At 39.9% G+C, this 14,433-nt stretch overlaps 1 protein-coding gene across 4 annotated transcripts in view; it reads right to left on the reverse strand.

Moving 5' to 3' along the window:
* Positions 1 to 10,839, reverse strand: part of rbms3 (RNA binding motif single stranded interacting protein 3) — a 110,462-nt gene extending 99,623 nt beyond the window's left edge. The window contains exon 1 of one of the 4 annotated variants that reach the window (XM_023963991.1): positions 9,575 to 10,838. In XM_023963991.1, the coding sequence (XP_023819759.1) occupies positions 9,575 to 9,649 (75 nt within the window). In that variant the 5' untranslated portion in view covers positions 9,650 to 10,838. Of the gene's footprint in view, positions 1 to 9,574 lie in introns of all 4 variants that reach the window. The other 3 variants (XM_023963990.1, XM_011485042.3, XM_023963992.1) reach the window with 3 other exon arrangements.
* Positions 10,840 to 14,433: the final 3,594 nt, after the last annotated feature.

Below are 14,433 nucleotides of genomic sequence, written 5' to 3' on the forward strand. Positions count from 1 at the left end.
CCCCCCCCCCCCACAGGCTGCTGTCATATTAACATTAGCTTGGAGCTCCAGAATGGACAAGAAAAAACGACGAGAATGGCTCGAGCAGGGCGTTGCTCACGGGGCGGTCGCTCGTGCCAGGCGGTGGCACGTGCTCGGGCCCGCTAAATGCTACTTGTAGCTTTAATTCATCTTGTAACTGAATTAAGCTCTAAGCATGTCTTTCTAACCATCGGTATTCTAACTGGAATTATGTTGGCTGCCAGACAATGTTAGACTGTTGTACATTGCATGTGAAAGCGCTGCTGACTGCTGAAGCCCTTGGTTATTTCCGAAGTACAACTGCTTGAGAATAGAGAGAGGGGTGCAGTGGGGGTAGGTGTTGGGGTGCTCTGACAAGAGCTTTTAAGAAGCAGAGAATCCATTAGACAAGGCTTGCTACAAAGTGGCCAACTATTAAAAATGCAGCAGCTCCATTATTCCCTGACCCAGCCTACAACTTCACCACATTTCTTTTTTATTTCCCCTTGGAGCCCTATCGCTTTTTTTTTTTACTCTGGATTTTTTTTTTTTTTACAGCCATATGTTCTCCTTTTGATGTGTATCACTTTTCTCCTCTTCGTGTCTTTCTCTCATGCCTATTCCTTTTTATTTTTTAGCTCCATACCTTGGTTTTTGAATGGCAAGCATTCAGGGGTAAGCTTCTCTCATCCCTTAACACTGTCATCTTTTAGGTTGGTCAGCATTCACTGGGTCGCTTCCATGTCTGACAATAACTGAACATATACAGGTGGTTAGTAGACGCCATAAAAGACTTGGGGCAATATGAACAGATGGTAGGAGAGAGCCAGAAAGACAGAGCCCTGAAACAGTTGGAGAGAGGCAGGATAGAGGCAAACAGAAAGTAGGCCGAGTGTTGGGTGGTACAATAAAAAGGAAGAAGCATAAAGCCATCGTCTTGCCCACTTTGGCATATGATGCTATGAGATCAGGCCTAAGATCCAGAATAAATAGGTTGGGCTTCAAAACAACATGTTAATATTGTCTGTCGTAAACCTAAAATTGATGCAGGCAGCCAGATGTGAGCAGAAAAGGCACAAGCAGAATGCATGCTGGGTCATAAACTCTATATCCCTTGTTTACTTTGCACACTAAACACACACTCGTCCGTGTTCATATGTGGGAAAGACGTGCGCTGAATTATTTATGGTCGCCTTTTCAGCTGTGCCAAAAGTTCTTTATGTTTGACAAGAGAAGGAGCAGAGGCTTTAAAGGAGACAAGGAGGGAAGGAGGCAGTTAATGTGAAACAGCAGATTAGACGATGGCTTAATCAATTTTCTTGGTGCCGTTCATGTGTTTATACAATCATACTTTCATGTTTAGTGTGTCCCTCTTACTCTCACGCTTTTGTTTGCTCAACACAGACAAGCCAAACACCGGCCACATTTATCTAGCGCATAATAGAGAGTAATTGAATGTGAAAAGCTCATTTTTGAAGAGACGCAATATTCTATTTAGATGTCCAGGCGTGTCCGTACGTGTCATTACCTTGATATCAGTTGAATGCCATTTCTCATTACCTTAATTAAAGCTCCTTGTGTGCCAGTGAGCGTATTAGCACGCTGATCTTCAGCAAACTGATGATCTGCTGGTTGATAATGCGACTTTTTCCCTCTGTTAGCCTCTCTTATCTTGCTCCTAGTGATTATCATCACAGATTCTAAATCCAATCATCATAAGAGGCTAAAAAAGATTTAAAACCGTAAATAGCAGCACTGCATTTGAAGATACTCGATGCATGCTTGTGCAAATGAAAGTTGATGTCCTGACTAATTTTTGGAGGCAAGCATAGACAAAGCAAAGAAAGACGCGGTGAGTTCTAGAAATAATGAGAGGAAACGTTTTTACTGTATTTTTTAAATATCATAGTCAAAAAATTATTTTTAAACGAATGTTTGAAGAGCAAGTTGGCATCTAAGTAAAAGTCTATGCCAAATTAAAGTTACATCAGAGACTCAATTTTACTGAAGTGCTTCACAAATAAAATGTCAATGTTACAATTTTAAGGTCTGACTTAAAAAATGAATTTTGTAAAAAGTTGACAAAATAGTGGGGGGGAATTGACAATGAGATGTTGTTTATTTTTTTTAAACACCTTTGGGAATCACTTATAACATTTAATTGTTTAGACGAGATTTGTAGTTGAAATCAGTAAAAACAAACAAAAGGAACGGAAGTTAGTATTAATCCTTTTTTGTTTGTTTTTAGTGTTTCCTTTGCCTTAATTAACACTTCTATCTAAATCTAAATGCAAACAACTAATCAACCAGAAAGTAGAAATAAATACAGGATCGAAGCTTAAAACACAAAATAAGGAAGGAGATGGTGAGTTAAGTAAGCTTTAGCACCTCATCTCCCAGTATTTAATTATTGGTACTTTTTGGAATGAATGAATTGCTTTTATTGTGACTAACCAAAACAAGTAGAGGTCCAATGAAATTGCTCTTTTGTAAAAAGGGAAATACACAAGGAGAAAAAGAGGAAGTTTCACAAACTGTTAGACCATTTTTTATGGACCTCTGCCAACATCCACTGATGCTGTGACCATGTCACGGGCTTGTTGACGAGTCCCCAGACGCAGGGAAAGAGGCTCAGACACAAGTAAAAAAGCCTAATGAATCAATAGCAAAAAAAAAAAAAAACACCACATGAAAAAAAAGAAAAACCAAGGAACAAAGGCACAGGGTGAGCATACAAAACAACCAACACTGAATACAGACAGCCAACTTAAATAGGGAGAAAGCTAAAACGGCAAATGTGCACTCCTCTGCAGAGATAAGGTGAGGGTGTGGATCAGCTGGGAGGAGCCACGGTGGGCTTGCACGGAGAGAAAAGGTGAAACACTAACAAAACCAAACAAACACACGCAGAACATAACAGAACAATCATCCAGCCAAAATGATGTGCTTTGACATGACTGAGTGCCATGTGTCATCAATGCTTAGCTTTTTATTGTAAACAGATGTTCTCAGAATTTGTACGTTTTTTTAAAGTTCAATCATTTTACCTTTTATTTACTTAAAAATACAGCATGCAAATATAAAATGTGTACACTCCATGTTTCTTTTTCACCTTTTACAAGAGTCTTTAACAGTCTCCAAATCCAAAAGCTGTAAAAGCTATTAAGGATAAGTATCTTTTTAAATTTAATTACCAAAAAAATAATCATCACAAGTGGTTTAAAATAACTTATTGTGTAGTTTTACCCTCTCCTCCTTGTCAGGCTAAAACATTCTTAACAACCAGTAGGATGTTCCTTTGTTGTTTTACTGATGATGTCACAAACATCATGGTCTCCTCAAACATCTCTCTTTAAGGCCTTGTTAAACCTTTAGGCCCTGAAAACCTAAAAAAAAAAAAAAAAAAAAATGCATTTTTACCACAGTTTAATGTTATTGCTTAACTTCTTAGTATGAAATATAACCTTGCTCCTGTTTCAATGTGAAATTTCACCCAGTTTCTAAATTTATTTTTGTTTTAATTTAAATTACCTGAAAAAACACATCATGAGACAATTTCTCAGGTTTTTAATCATAGTTTAAGACAGGATATTAATTGGTAAATAAATTTAGTTTGCCGTGGATGCTGCGGGATACAGTTTTACTGTTAGTCTCTCAGCTCAAGCTCTTAAATCTGTCCTATACTGCTCAAGGTTGGCTCAGGTCTGTTTGGAAACAGAAAATTTCTTTTCATTAATGCTTGTTTAGATTTTTGTTTGAAATGTTGTTAAGTAGTAAAACACAAAATATGAGTTTAACTACTCAACAACAGAGTTCTAAACCCAGTTGTTCAGCAAGAAAAAGGTCAATGGCAGAGCTTCCTTTTGGGACATGTTTAAACACACACAGAGCCAAAAAGAGTATTCAGTTACTGTTTACGAATGCCACAGCTAAATTCAACTCTAAAAGAAGTTTTGACATGATAGGTACTTACAAACAGCATGTAGTTTTAAAAAATAACTTCTTCCCTACTTTCAACATTTTCTCTTGATAAGTCTGAACAAATCCCACAGAGAATGTAAGACTGTAGCCAAACTTGAACGCCACCCTGTTCTGATCTCTTCCTACCCTCTTATGGACATGATTAAGTACCACTAGACTCACATAAGAAGACATACAGTGCCTCCCTGCTCCTCACTAATGTACACTAACTGAGCCTATATCCCATTATAGAGGCAGTACAAGGGCAAATCTGTATTTAAAAGGCACATTTGCACACACTCTCCTCTGGTGGACTTCCTATTGTTAGTATAAGAGTGTCATTTCGTGACAGCATGTGGTGCAAGCGTGCATAGAGGCTGATTTTACAAGGCCAGAAAGCTGCCCATATGTACACACGCTTGATTACCACAGGAGGATAATTGGCACCTGCTGGGCAAAAAGAAAAAAATTATAGAACCCAATCGGATCAATGAGCAAAAGAAGACAAATGTGCTGAGCAGGAAATGGGGTCAAAGAGGAATGAGACCATAAAGACAATAGGTTGAGCATTGTTGTGTTTTTCTCACTGTAGGGCGCACCGGATTATAAAGTGCGCTGTCAACGAATGCTATACTTTCCAACTATGTCATATATAAGGCGGACCAAGCTAGAAGACGTATTGAACGAAAAAAAATAGTCAGAGATAAGTCTGTCAGTCAATCAGACTTTATCTACTGCGTTCTCAGTAACTCAAGACATCGTTTGGAACACGCTACATCAGTGTTTTTCAACCAGTGTGCCACGGCACACTAGTGTGCCGTGGGAGATGGTCAAGTGTGCCTTGGGAAATTGCCCTCATTAACTGATCTAAAAACATTTCCCATCTCCAGGATTTCAGTTCTTTGTTCATCCCAACAGGCCCCGATAAAACACCAAGAAATTGGGAATATGAAAGATCATAAAATACTTTTTTCTTTGTGTTTATTTGATTCTATTAAATACATTTTGATAAGGATGACGATACCGCGATTTAGCCGCAGCTTTAGCTGTGTTAGGAAATGTTCCGCCCCTTTTCTCCACCAATCATTCTTGGGATCTTAATCACACGTCATCAGTCTGACCAATCAGAAGTGGTTAAAGTCTTCACTTCCTTGTTCTGAATTCTGCTGAAAAAGTCTCTCAGTTCTAAGAAAAATACCAGCTAAAGCTCGTCTTTAGCGGTGTAGCTTTCCACAGAATCCGGTGTCGGACCGTGGAAAAAGTGAACAAAACAATGAAGCTCAGAGACGCTAGTCTGTCTGCGTTTGGCGGATTATTGAACTACATCTCCCATGATGCATTTGGTTATTAAAGTGACAGTGTGAGCGTCTGGGTGCACGACTATCTCCTCTTAACGTCGTGAAACCACAACGACCACAAATCAAACAGTTTTTAAATCTTTTAACTTAACTTTTATTACATCTTTAAAAAACAGCTGCCACAATTTTTTCTGCCACAATTATCACAAAAATGCATGTGAGATCATGAAGGGACTGCGGATCAATACAGACCGAGTTTCTCCTTTTTCTTTTTTTTTTTTTTTTGAATGCCGGTGTGCCGCGGGATTTTTGTCGAGGTTGAAGTGTGCCGTGGCTCAAAAAAGGTTGAAAAACACTGCTCTACATGTAAGCATCATTAGCATATTCACAATACCTTTAACTTCCAACCTCATTTGCAAATCACAAAAGAATAGATTGATACTTCTAAAACAAATAATATTGTAAAGCTAACTCCTAAACTTATTAGTATTGTAAAAAAAAAATCTTTAAAAGCACAGTCGGACACCACCATACGTTAGCGTAGTCACAATAACCCCCAACCTTGTTTGGAACTCGTAAAACAACAGACCAATGCCGCTAAAACAAACATTACTCCCACTATGCTAACTTCCAACCCTGTTAGTAACACGTAAAAAAAAGCACAGTCTGACACCGCTACATGTTAGCATAATCACAATAACACCTGAACTTGTTTGGAATTTGTAAAAAACAACAACAAAAACAGACTGATTTCGCTTAAACAAGCGTTATTGTGATTATGTTGGGCCAGAATTCCTGTTACCTACATTGTAGATACCAGTGGGAATAAGGCCCGACAAGGACGTAACAAATGGACTTAAATCTTTTAATGTTTTATTTTGTCCGATTAGGACTTAACAAGATTAAAATGTTTTTAATATGATAATAAGGAGGTAGTGGATGGTGGGCGAGACTCCATGTCCATATGCCTATAAAGGCTGTGGGCTAACAGAAAATAGTGGAGCATCCATCCTTGCCTGGGTTTGACTGGTTTTGAGACGCTAAAATCATCTTCTGTTTTATTCCGGAATAAACAGACCCTTCGAGCAGAATTTAGATTCCAGGTTTTTCTTTTTTTTTTAGTTCACTTTTCCTCAACAACTAACTTCCAACCTTGTAAAAAAAAAAAAAAGTAAAATACAACAAACTTACTTGAAACTTAAAAAAAAAAGCTGACTAATTTGGCTACAACAAACATTACCGTGGCTATGCAAACTCCCAACATTGTTAGTGACACGTAATAAAAATAGCACAGTACAACACCGCTACTTGCATATTCACAATAACACCAAAACTGAGTTGGAACTCGTAAATTAAACAGACTGACATTCTGACAAAGCACCGTATACCTCTCAAAATAACGTCAACATCACTAAGAACAACCAGAGTTAATCCATATGTAAGGCGCTCCGCATTATAAGATGTACTGTCATGTTTTAAAACACATGAAGGCTTTTAAATGCAGAATATAAGGTACTCATATACAAATGCTCCAAGATTTAAAGAGTGAAAGCAATACAGGCAGATAAAACGTAGATACCTATCAAGGTCAATATGGATGATTAACTAGGGAATCTTAGAAGCTTAAATGACAGCGGGCTAAATGCAAAGGTGTCTAGCAGGAAGTGAGTCACTCACATGCCTCACTAAAAAAAAACATTTCTGTGATTGATCCGCAAAAAAGTGAAGAAATTAATCACACAAAGTCAAAGCCACAGGTCTTAATTCTGCGAGGTAAAAAAAGGAAGACAAAAAGAAGATGAGCAGATGCAGATTTTGTTCATCATTTAATGTATTTAGCAACATGCATGCCCTCGTGGCGCAACCGCAACCATATGTGCACACTCTATGGAGCTAGTATCCAATTTGATTTGACCTTGACAGCAGAGAAGGGGCTGGTGAGAAAAAAAGGATAGAAGGATGGATAGAGTGTAAAGAATGAAGCGATAGTCTGGGCCAGATGCCTGTTGCAGATACTTGTGAGAAATGATATGACCTTGAACTGATAGAGATAAATCATGAAACTAGAGAGCCGAGCCACACACAGACATGAGTAAAACTGGCTGACAGGAACTCATCAAACACTCAAGTTAATATAACCTGCAAGTACATGCAGCGTAATGTCTGGTGGCCGGCACCTACAAAATACTCAGTAAATTGCTCATGCTATAATTGTTCATAATAATTTAACTTTATACTGCATGCAAAAAGTATGAATATGCCACAGTGAAGTAAATTTAAAACAATTAAAATGTCAGTTTTCTGGTGTCAATTTTGGAATTTGTGTAACCTGGGAAAAGAGTAATATTCACTGTCTTCTCACAGTCCACAATTAACATATTTTTGTTTTTCCTTACAGCAGCCAAATTGAATATATTCATCCACTTTTTCAAACAAAGCACATGCATGCAGATTGGTATTAACAAACCATCCCCAGCTTATTTTTGCCCATCTTGAGCACATTCTCGAAAGCCTCAGACGGCTCTCACATGTGAATGTGCACAGTTCTGAGATCAGCAGATATGTGGGTGATGCTGATGTGCCAAATGCAAATGAGAACCTCTATCCAGCAGTTAATTAGTAACCTTTTTTTTTTTTTTTTTAATAAAGACAGAGTTTCTGCAGTGGATGTGTTTGAGGAAATGTAATCAATTTGTTACAAAATGATGTTAAATAAAAACCTTCAATCTGGCTATAACTCTATTTGCACATGAATCTACCATAAAAACTGCAGTTTAGCCCAGAAAGGAACAGATTTTCTTCCTGAATTGCAGTAGAGAGAAATAGCAGCCAGAGATAAATGCAGTCTCACATCTCCTATAAACTGGTGTTTTGTGAGGCTTTGTTAAGAATTCTACTGGCATCGCCACAAATTCAATATTTGTAAAGGCTCTAACCCTTTCCAATTTTTGTGCATTCCTTTCAACTTTTTGGGTAAAAACTATTGCAATGCATTTTACTTTAGGCCATATCCTGCAAAAGCAGCGTATTACCTGTTCATTAAAATGTTGATTTCAGGCCAAATTAGGAGGAAAATGTTTTAAAAAGTAGTCTTTTAGTTCTGTTGCTGGAATAAATTTTGTGTGTTGTTGTTAGTTTGCCGTTTTGACGTATTTTTAACACCTGAGCAAGAAGTTTCTTACCTGCTCCTCCCACGCTGCGTCCACTCAATATCATGATCTCTCCACTCCTACTTGCTTTTCCTTTCTATTTCTCTCACTCACAAACACATTCAGGTTTCCTTAAACTTGCAGTGAAGCTTCCATATTTCTCACATTTTACTAGTACACGTTTAAAAGAAAGGTTAAAAAAAAGACGGAGATAAAGCGAGGGAAAAGAATGAATCACAGCAGACATGGAGAATAAAGGGTGATATGATGCAGGAGCAATCGATCAGGCCTTTGTAATCCATTTTTGTTCGTAGGAGGCAGAAGAATCAGAGTGTGACTTAGTAAAATGAATTGATCAAAAGTCTGATTGCAGACTTTTTTTTCTTTTTTTGTGAAAGTATTATGTGCATTTTATCTGTGAATAAGAGAAGAGAATGGGAGGAAATTAAGAGGGGTAAAAAAAAGACAGAGATGAGTTTTTGCACCGCGGTAATCTGAGCAATAGATCAGATTCCATCCATCTTTTCAGTAAATATGAAATATGTGATGGAAATGATCCGAGGAAAGGGGGGGGGCGAGGGTTGCAGGCTGCAGGAGATGGTGCTGAGGGAGTGAAGGCGCGGAAAATAGGGGGGACAAAGTAGGAAAGAAAGCAAGGGGGCTGGGAAGATGGTAGGGCCCCCCTGCCCTGAACTTGAACTTGTAGCTAGAGGGAAGTGGAGGGCTTGGAGAGGGGAGGATGGGGTCAATCGCTCAGAGGGAAGAGAAAAGAAAAACCAAGGCGACTGAATTTAGTCTCTCCTTCGCCATCAGACACTCAGACAAGTGGACATCATCCTGTTTCATAAGCACCATTTGTCCTGATGTATTCTCTATTTTCTTTATTAGAGTGAATACATGTTTCTGCTTTATGGTTTAGCCCCAAAACAAACATTATAGACGTCCTTCAGTAAGTCTCAATCACAATCTTAAGGTCATGGTACGTTCTAAAAAACAATTCTGAAAATTGGTAGCTGTCCTGAGCAGCTTCATGTCAACTGCACAAATAAGTTCAATAAAAAAGGGCGGTTAAGTTTGAGCCATTAAGAAGACAAAACTCCAACCCGCACACACTCAGACAGCTTTGAAGCAGAGGGTAAAATAGGTCAGCAGAGATCACCATCTTACCTTCGTCTGGAGATAGTGGGGATAGTAGTAGGTGTAGTGGGGGTACATTGGCTGCTGCTCCAAACGTTTTCCCATGTAGCTGGAATGCAACTGAAGGTCCTAGAAGCTGGAGATAGAAGCTCACAGGTGGGGCACGATGGCTTCCAGCTGCTGGCCTGAATCCTTCAGAGGGGCTGTTTCCAGGAGTGGAGGATACAGAGAGAGATTCCGTCTCACTGGTTCAAAGGCGATTCAATGAAGAGGCGGTGGACAGAGGAGCAGATAGTGTGTGCAATTTCAGTCTGTCTGATTGTTTTGGAGCTGGTAAGGGATCATCACAAACACTGCCTTTTCCCCCGGGTCTGGAAAAGAGATGCCCGGGAAAGCAGCGGAGAGAGGCTGCGTGAGATGGATGTGTGGGGTGAGGAAAGGAGGATACAGAAGGATAGTAGCAAGATGGGAAACAATAGAGGGAATCGAAGAGCAGGACTAAAAGAAGAGCAGGGTAAAAGGAGAGGGAAGAGGAGAAGGGGGGCTGAATGGTTGGGTTTAGCTTGCCGGGTCTTTGCACTCTCCGCTTTACGAATTAGACTCACTCCTCTTCTCCCCTGCCTTGAACATGCCCCTCAGTTTGCTCTTCCTCTCCTTCTTGGGTTTCCCAGTCACCCTCTTCCAACTCCTCTCCTCTAGCAGATGAGATCCCGATCCCAGCAGGAGTCCAGCTGGATCTTGAAGAACAGGCTGCTCTTTGCTCTATCCTGAAAAGATAGTGAGACCAGCGATGAAGTCACACATGGATGTGGAGCTGGAGAGAGAACAGGAGGAGGAGGAAGAGGACAAGGAGGAGGAGAGAGGGTGGTCTGGAGCTGAAGCTGTGACTGCTTTTTTCTCTCACTCCCTCCTTCTTTTGTTGAGCCCCGGGGATAGATGGATAGGTAGATATCGCTGGTGAGGAGGATGAGCAAAACGGAAGAAAAAAAGCCCTGCTATGAACTCCTCTCGCAGAGGAGGAGGCAGATTGCTTTATCCAGACGCACACTCATTCAGAGGAAAATCCCATCTGATCCACAAGGTGCCCCTCCAACTCTTTTTTTCTCCTCTTCCCCTTCGGCTATCCCTTCCTTTCTTCTCAAGCTCTCTCCCTGACGGCTTGCTTCCCACTGAGCCTGGCAGCCGTCACTGTGTCTGTTTGTGTGTGAGCACTGGCAGCGGCGGCAGTAGTGTGCGGCATGTGTGTGACTGTGCGTGTAACTGAGAGGGGAGCGTGTTTGTGTGGCTGTTGGTGTCTGCTCCACTCTGCGTGCTGAGGCATAGAGGGGCTCGGCTTCAGCGCAGCCACGCTCCTCCCTCTGTCTCTCTTTGCAACAGGAAAGTGGGAGTGGTTCTTCCAGCCCTCCCTCAAGTCCAAATGTGCATGTTTGTTCTCAGAAGAAACTGAGAGAGACAGACATGGGCCGTCCTGCTGGGAAAGCCAGGATGGGAGGGGGAACAAAAAGTGGGAGCTGGTTGAGGATGCATTAGGATTCTAATTTGGAAACTGGATCTTTATATGTGCGGCAATACAAGAACTGAGCAGGATAATACTTATATGTCACACCTTTCATTCATAAAGTCCTTCAATGTTGGTGTAATATCTGCCCTTATGCATAAATACATGCATGCACAAAGATTATATTGATCTTTCTATAAGCTCGAGTCACATACGCCGGTGAGGGGTCAGTGTGGAACATAGTTGAGTGGTTGTGTGGCACAGTGACCGACTGACACACTGCTGTCTGTTATATGATGTAACCAGGTTTAAGTAGTGCTCTTACATAAGCACAGTGAACCATGCATGAAAAAGCGGCTCTGCCCTCCGACTACAGCTCTGTATGTGTGTGTTACACAGAGAAATGACAAGAGCTGGCAGACATTGCAAGTTCACTGTAGTGGAAAAAGAGGCACTAGAACAGAATGCAAACGCCAAATCTCCTCTAAGGTGAGGCCTCTGTTCCTTCAGGATAGTTTTATGGCTCCAGGTCTCAGGAAGACAAAGATGCCTTACTTAAGGGTAAATTTGAGTTGATTCCTCACATGTTCTGCTGTTACACATTCATTGCATTTATTTACAAGCTCGCTCTATCCTAGCACACATTAAAAAAATGTTTGGCCATAAACCAAGTAACAATAAAACCTTTCTAAGGGAGTAAATTAACTGAACTTGTTTGGATTTAGACATTTTTTTCTTTTAAAAAAATAATTTGAGAAACTAAGGCAGTTTCTTATTTTCTTTTAAACTGTGAAATCAATTAAGGTAAAAAGAAGGCTGCATCACACAGCCACTACGTACATTTTATGAATATTACATGGATGAATATTCATCCATGTCATACATGTGTGAAAAGTCTGTTAGACGTTCGTGGACACAGGCGGAACGGTCGTAGACTGCCACAAATTTGGGTATGCATCACACAAAATTCGCATAATAATTGTGCATATTTGTCTACTTCGTTCATCGTCTAAACCTGTTTTGTCCCTTTCGGGGTCACATGGCTGCTGGAGCCTATCCCTGCCACTCGCGGGCAAAGGCAGGGGACATCCTGGACAGGTGGCCAGTCTGTCGCAGGGCGGGACTTGAACTGGGGGCGCTATTGCTGTGAGGCAAGAGCGCTAACCACTGTCCCACCGTGCAGCCCTAATTGTGTATAAACTACATAAAATACACATAAACAATGTAATTCTCAACCAACAAAAAATTTTGGTCAGCTCAAAATCGAATTCCTGTGAAGCCCCGTCGGCCAAAACTCTCGACTGACATCTGTGCACATCGACGAACGCAAGACACACAAAATTTACATAGTGGATGTGTCACATGGCCTTAAGGTATGTATTTTGCAAATCAAAAACTTTAGAAAAATTCTAGTTTAACATCAGAGATCTGTGAAGCGTTTGTTTTGCAACTGCTTTCCGAAGAAATTATTACTAAATACACTCACTGGACACTTTATTAGACACACCTGTCCAACTGCTCATTAGCACAAGTTTCTAATCAGCCAATCACATTGCAGCAACTCAATGCATTTAAGACATGTATGGTCAAGACAATCTGCTGCAGTTCAGACCAAGCATCAGAACAGGGAAGAAAGGTGATTGAAGACTCACCCAAACTGGACAATAGAAGATTGGAAAAACGTTTCCTGGTCTGACAGTCTCCATTTTTGCTGCAACATTCAAATGGTAGGTTCAGAATTTGGCATAAACAACATGAAAGCATGGATCCATCCTGCCTTGTACCAACAGTTGAGGCTGTTAGTGGTGGTATAATGGTGTGGGGGTATTTGCTTGGTACACTTTGAGCCCCTTAGGACCAATTGAGCATGGTTGTAATGCAACGGCCTACCTGAGTATTGTTGCTGACCATGTCCATCCCTTTATAACCACAATGTTGTTGGTAAGACTCTTTATGGCAGTTTTTTTTTTTTTTTTGCTTTTTCAAAGGACATTTTCAGATTTTATAAATGATTGACTTATTTCTTGTTTGTATTCCTTATGTTTGCAGTGCATAAATGCACGTTTGTCAATCAGCTTATTACCAGTTCACAAAAATGATTACTGAATCATTACAGGTAGCAAAGTTGATTGGTAAACACATTCTGCAATTAAACATGTAGGATGCAGAAAAGAAGACAGAAACATCGTACCACCTGAGGACTGAAATAAATGCTCCACAAGAAGAGTTGGTAAAGGTAATGACTGCAGGTCTGACAACAACTGTGTTTCCCATTAACTGATATTTCAGTAGCTGGGAAGAACATCCACTATGTGCAGCGATGTGTGAAGGCAGCAGTCTCAGCTGAGTCACAAGCTGTAAAATGACACAACAGTCGCACGGATCTGTTTTTGATGCTTTTTTATCTCTGTTGCCTTGTTACCATGCAAACAGGGATTATTCATTACATTTGTATACACATACAAATTGTCAGTACAGTCCTTTAATATGTGTTGTAGTAAGTACAACCATGAGGTTTTTTTTCATTTAGAATAGCAAAATTATGAAAATGTTGTTAATCTTCGAAAATGTGCAAGATGAATAAAAATATGTCTTTGTGAACCACTATTGCTGTCTTCAATTTTTGCTGATACACATTTTACAGTAATGTATGTTGAAAAGTTGACTGCAGAAATTACAGTGGATACAAAATGTATTCATAATTATCAATTACAACATTTTTTATTTAAAAAAAATCAATCAATACATTTGAAACTTGAAGAGGTTAAAATTGTTACTCTTTCGCCAGTTACTAAGGGTGAAAAGATAAATAAATTCATTTCAGGCTTTCCAGCCTTTTAAAAACAGAAAGTTGATTTATCTTTTTTTTTTATATAAAATTATTTAAAAACACATCTATCCTTATCTGCCCATTATAAGGGTTTTTGGTCCCAGGGTCAGTGGTCTCAACAAGTAAAGGGATATTTCCTCCAGTCACCTTGTCTAGAAGATTGGTTGGGAAGTCACATGAGAGACATGTTCCATCAGGTTGTGGATCATCTATGAGACCCACTCCTAGTTGGACACGTCTTGAAATGTGTCCAGGTGCCCTTCCTTCCCCCTTAATTGGCTTTTCTCATTGTGAAAGAGTAGCTTCTCCAGAAAGGATAAACTTGACATCCTATCTTAAGGCAGACTCCAACCACCCCGCAAAGGAATCTTTTTTTTTTTTTTTGCCATCTGTATCTGTGATCTGAGCCATTGCTTCAAAACCTAAAGTTTATGGATAAAAAAAGAGTTGAAAAAGGACTCAGCACTCCTCTTTCTGAGTTGAGCCATTAAAACAATCCATGAAATTCAGCAAGCTCAAAATGTAACCAGTTTTACTAAAAAAAAAAAACTATAACGGCAA

Source organism: Oryzias latipes, chromosome 16, assembly GCF_002234675.1.
Source record: "Oryzias latipes chromosome 16, ASM223467v1".
NCBI lineage: Eukaryota > Metazoa > Chordata > Actinopteri > Beloniformes > Adrianichthyidae > Oryzias > Oryzias latipes.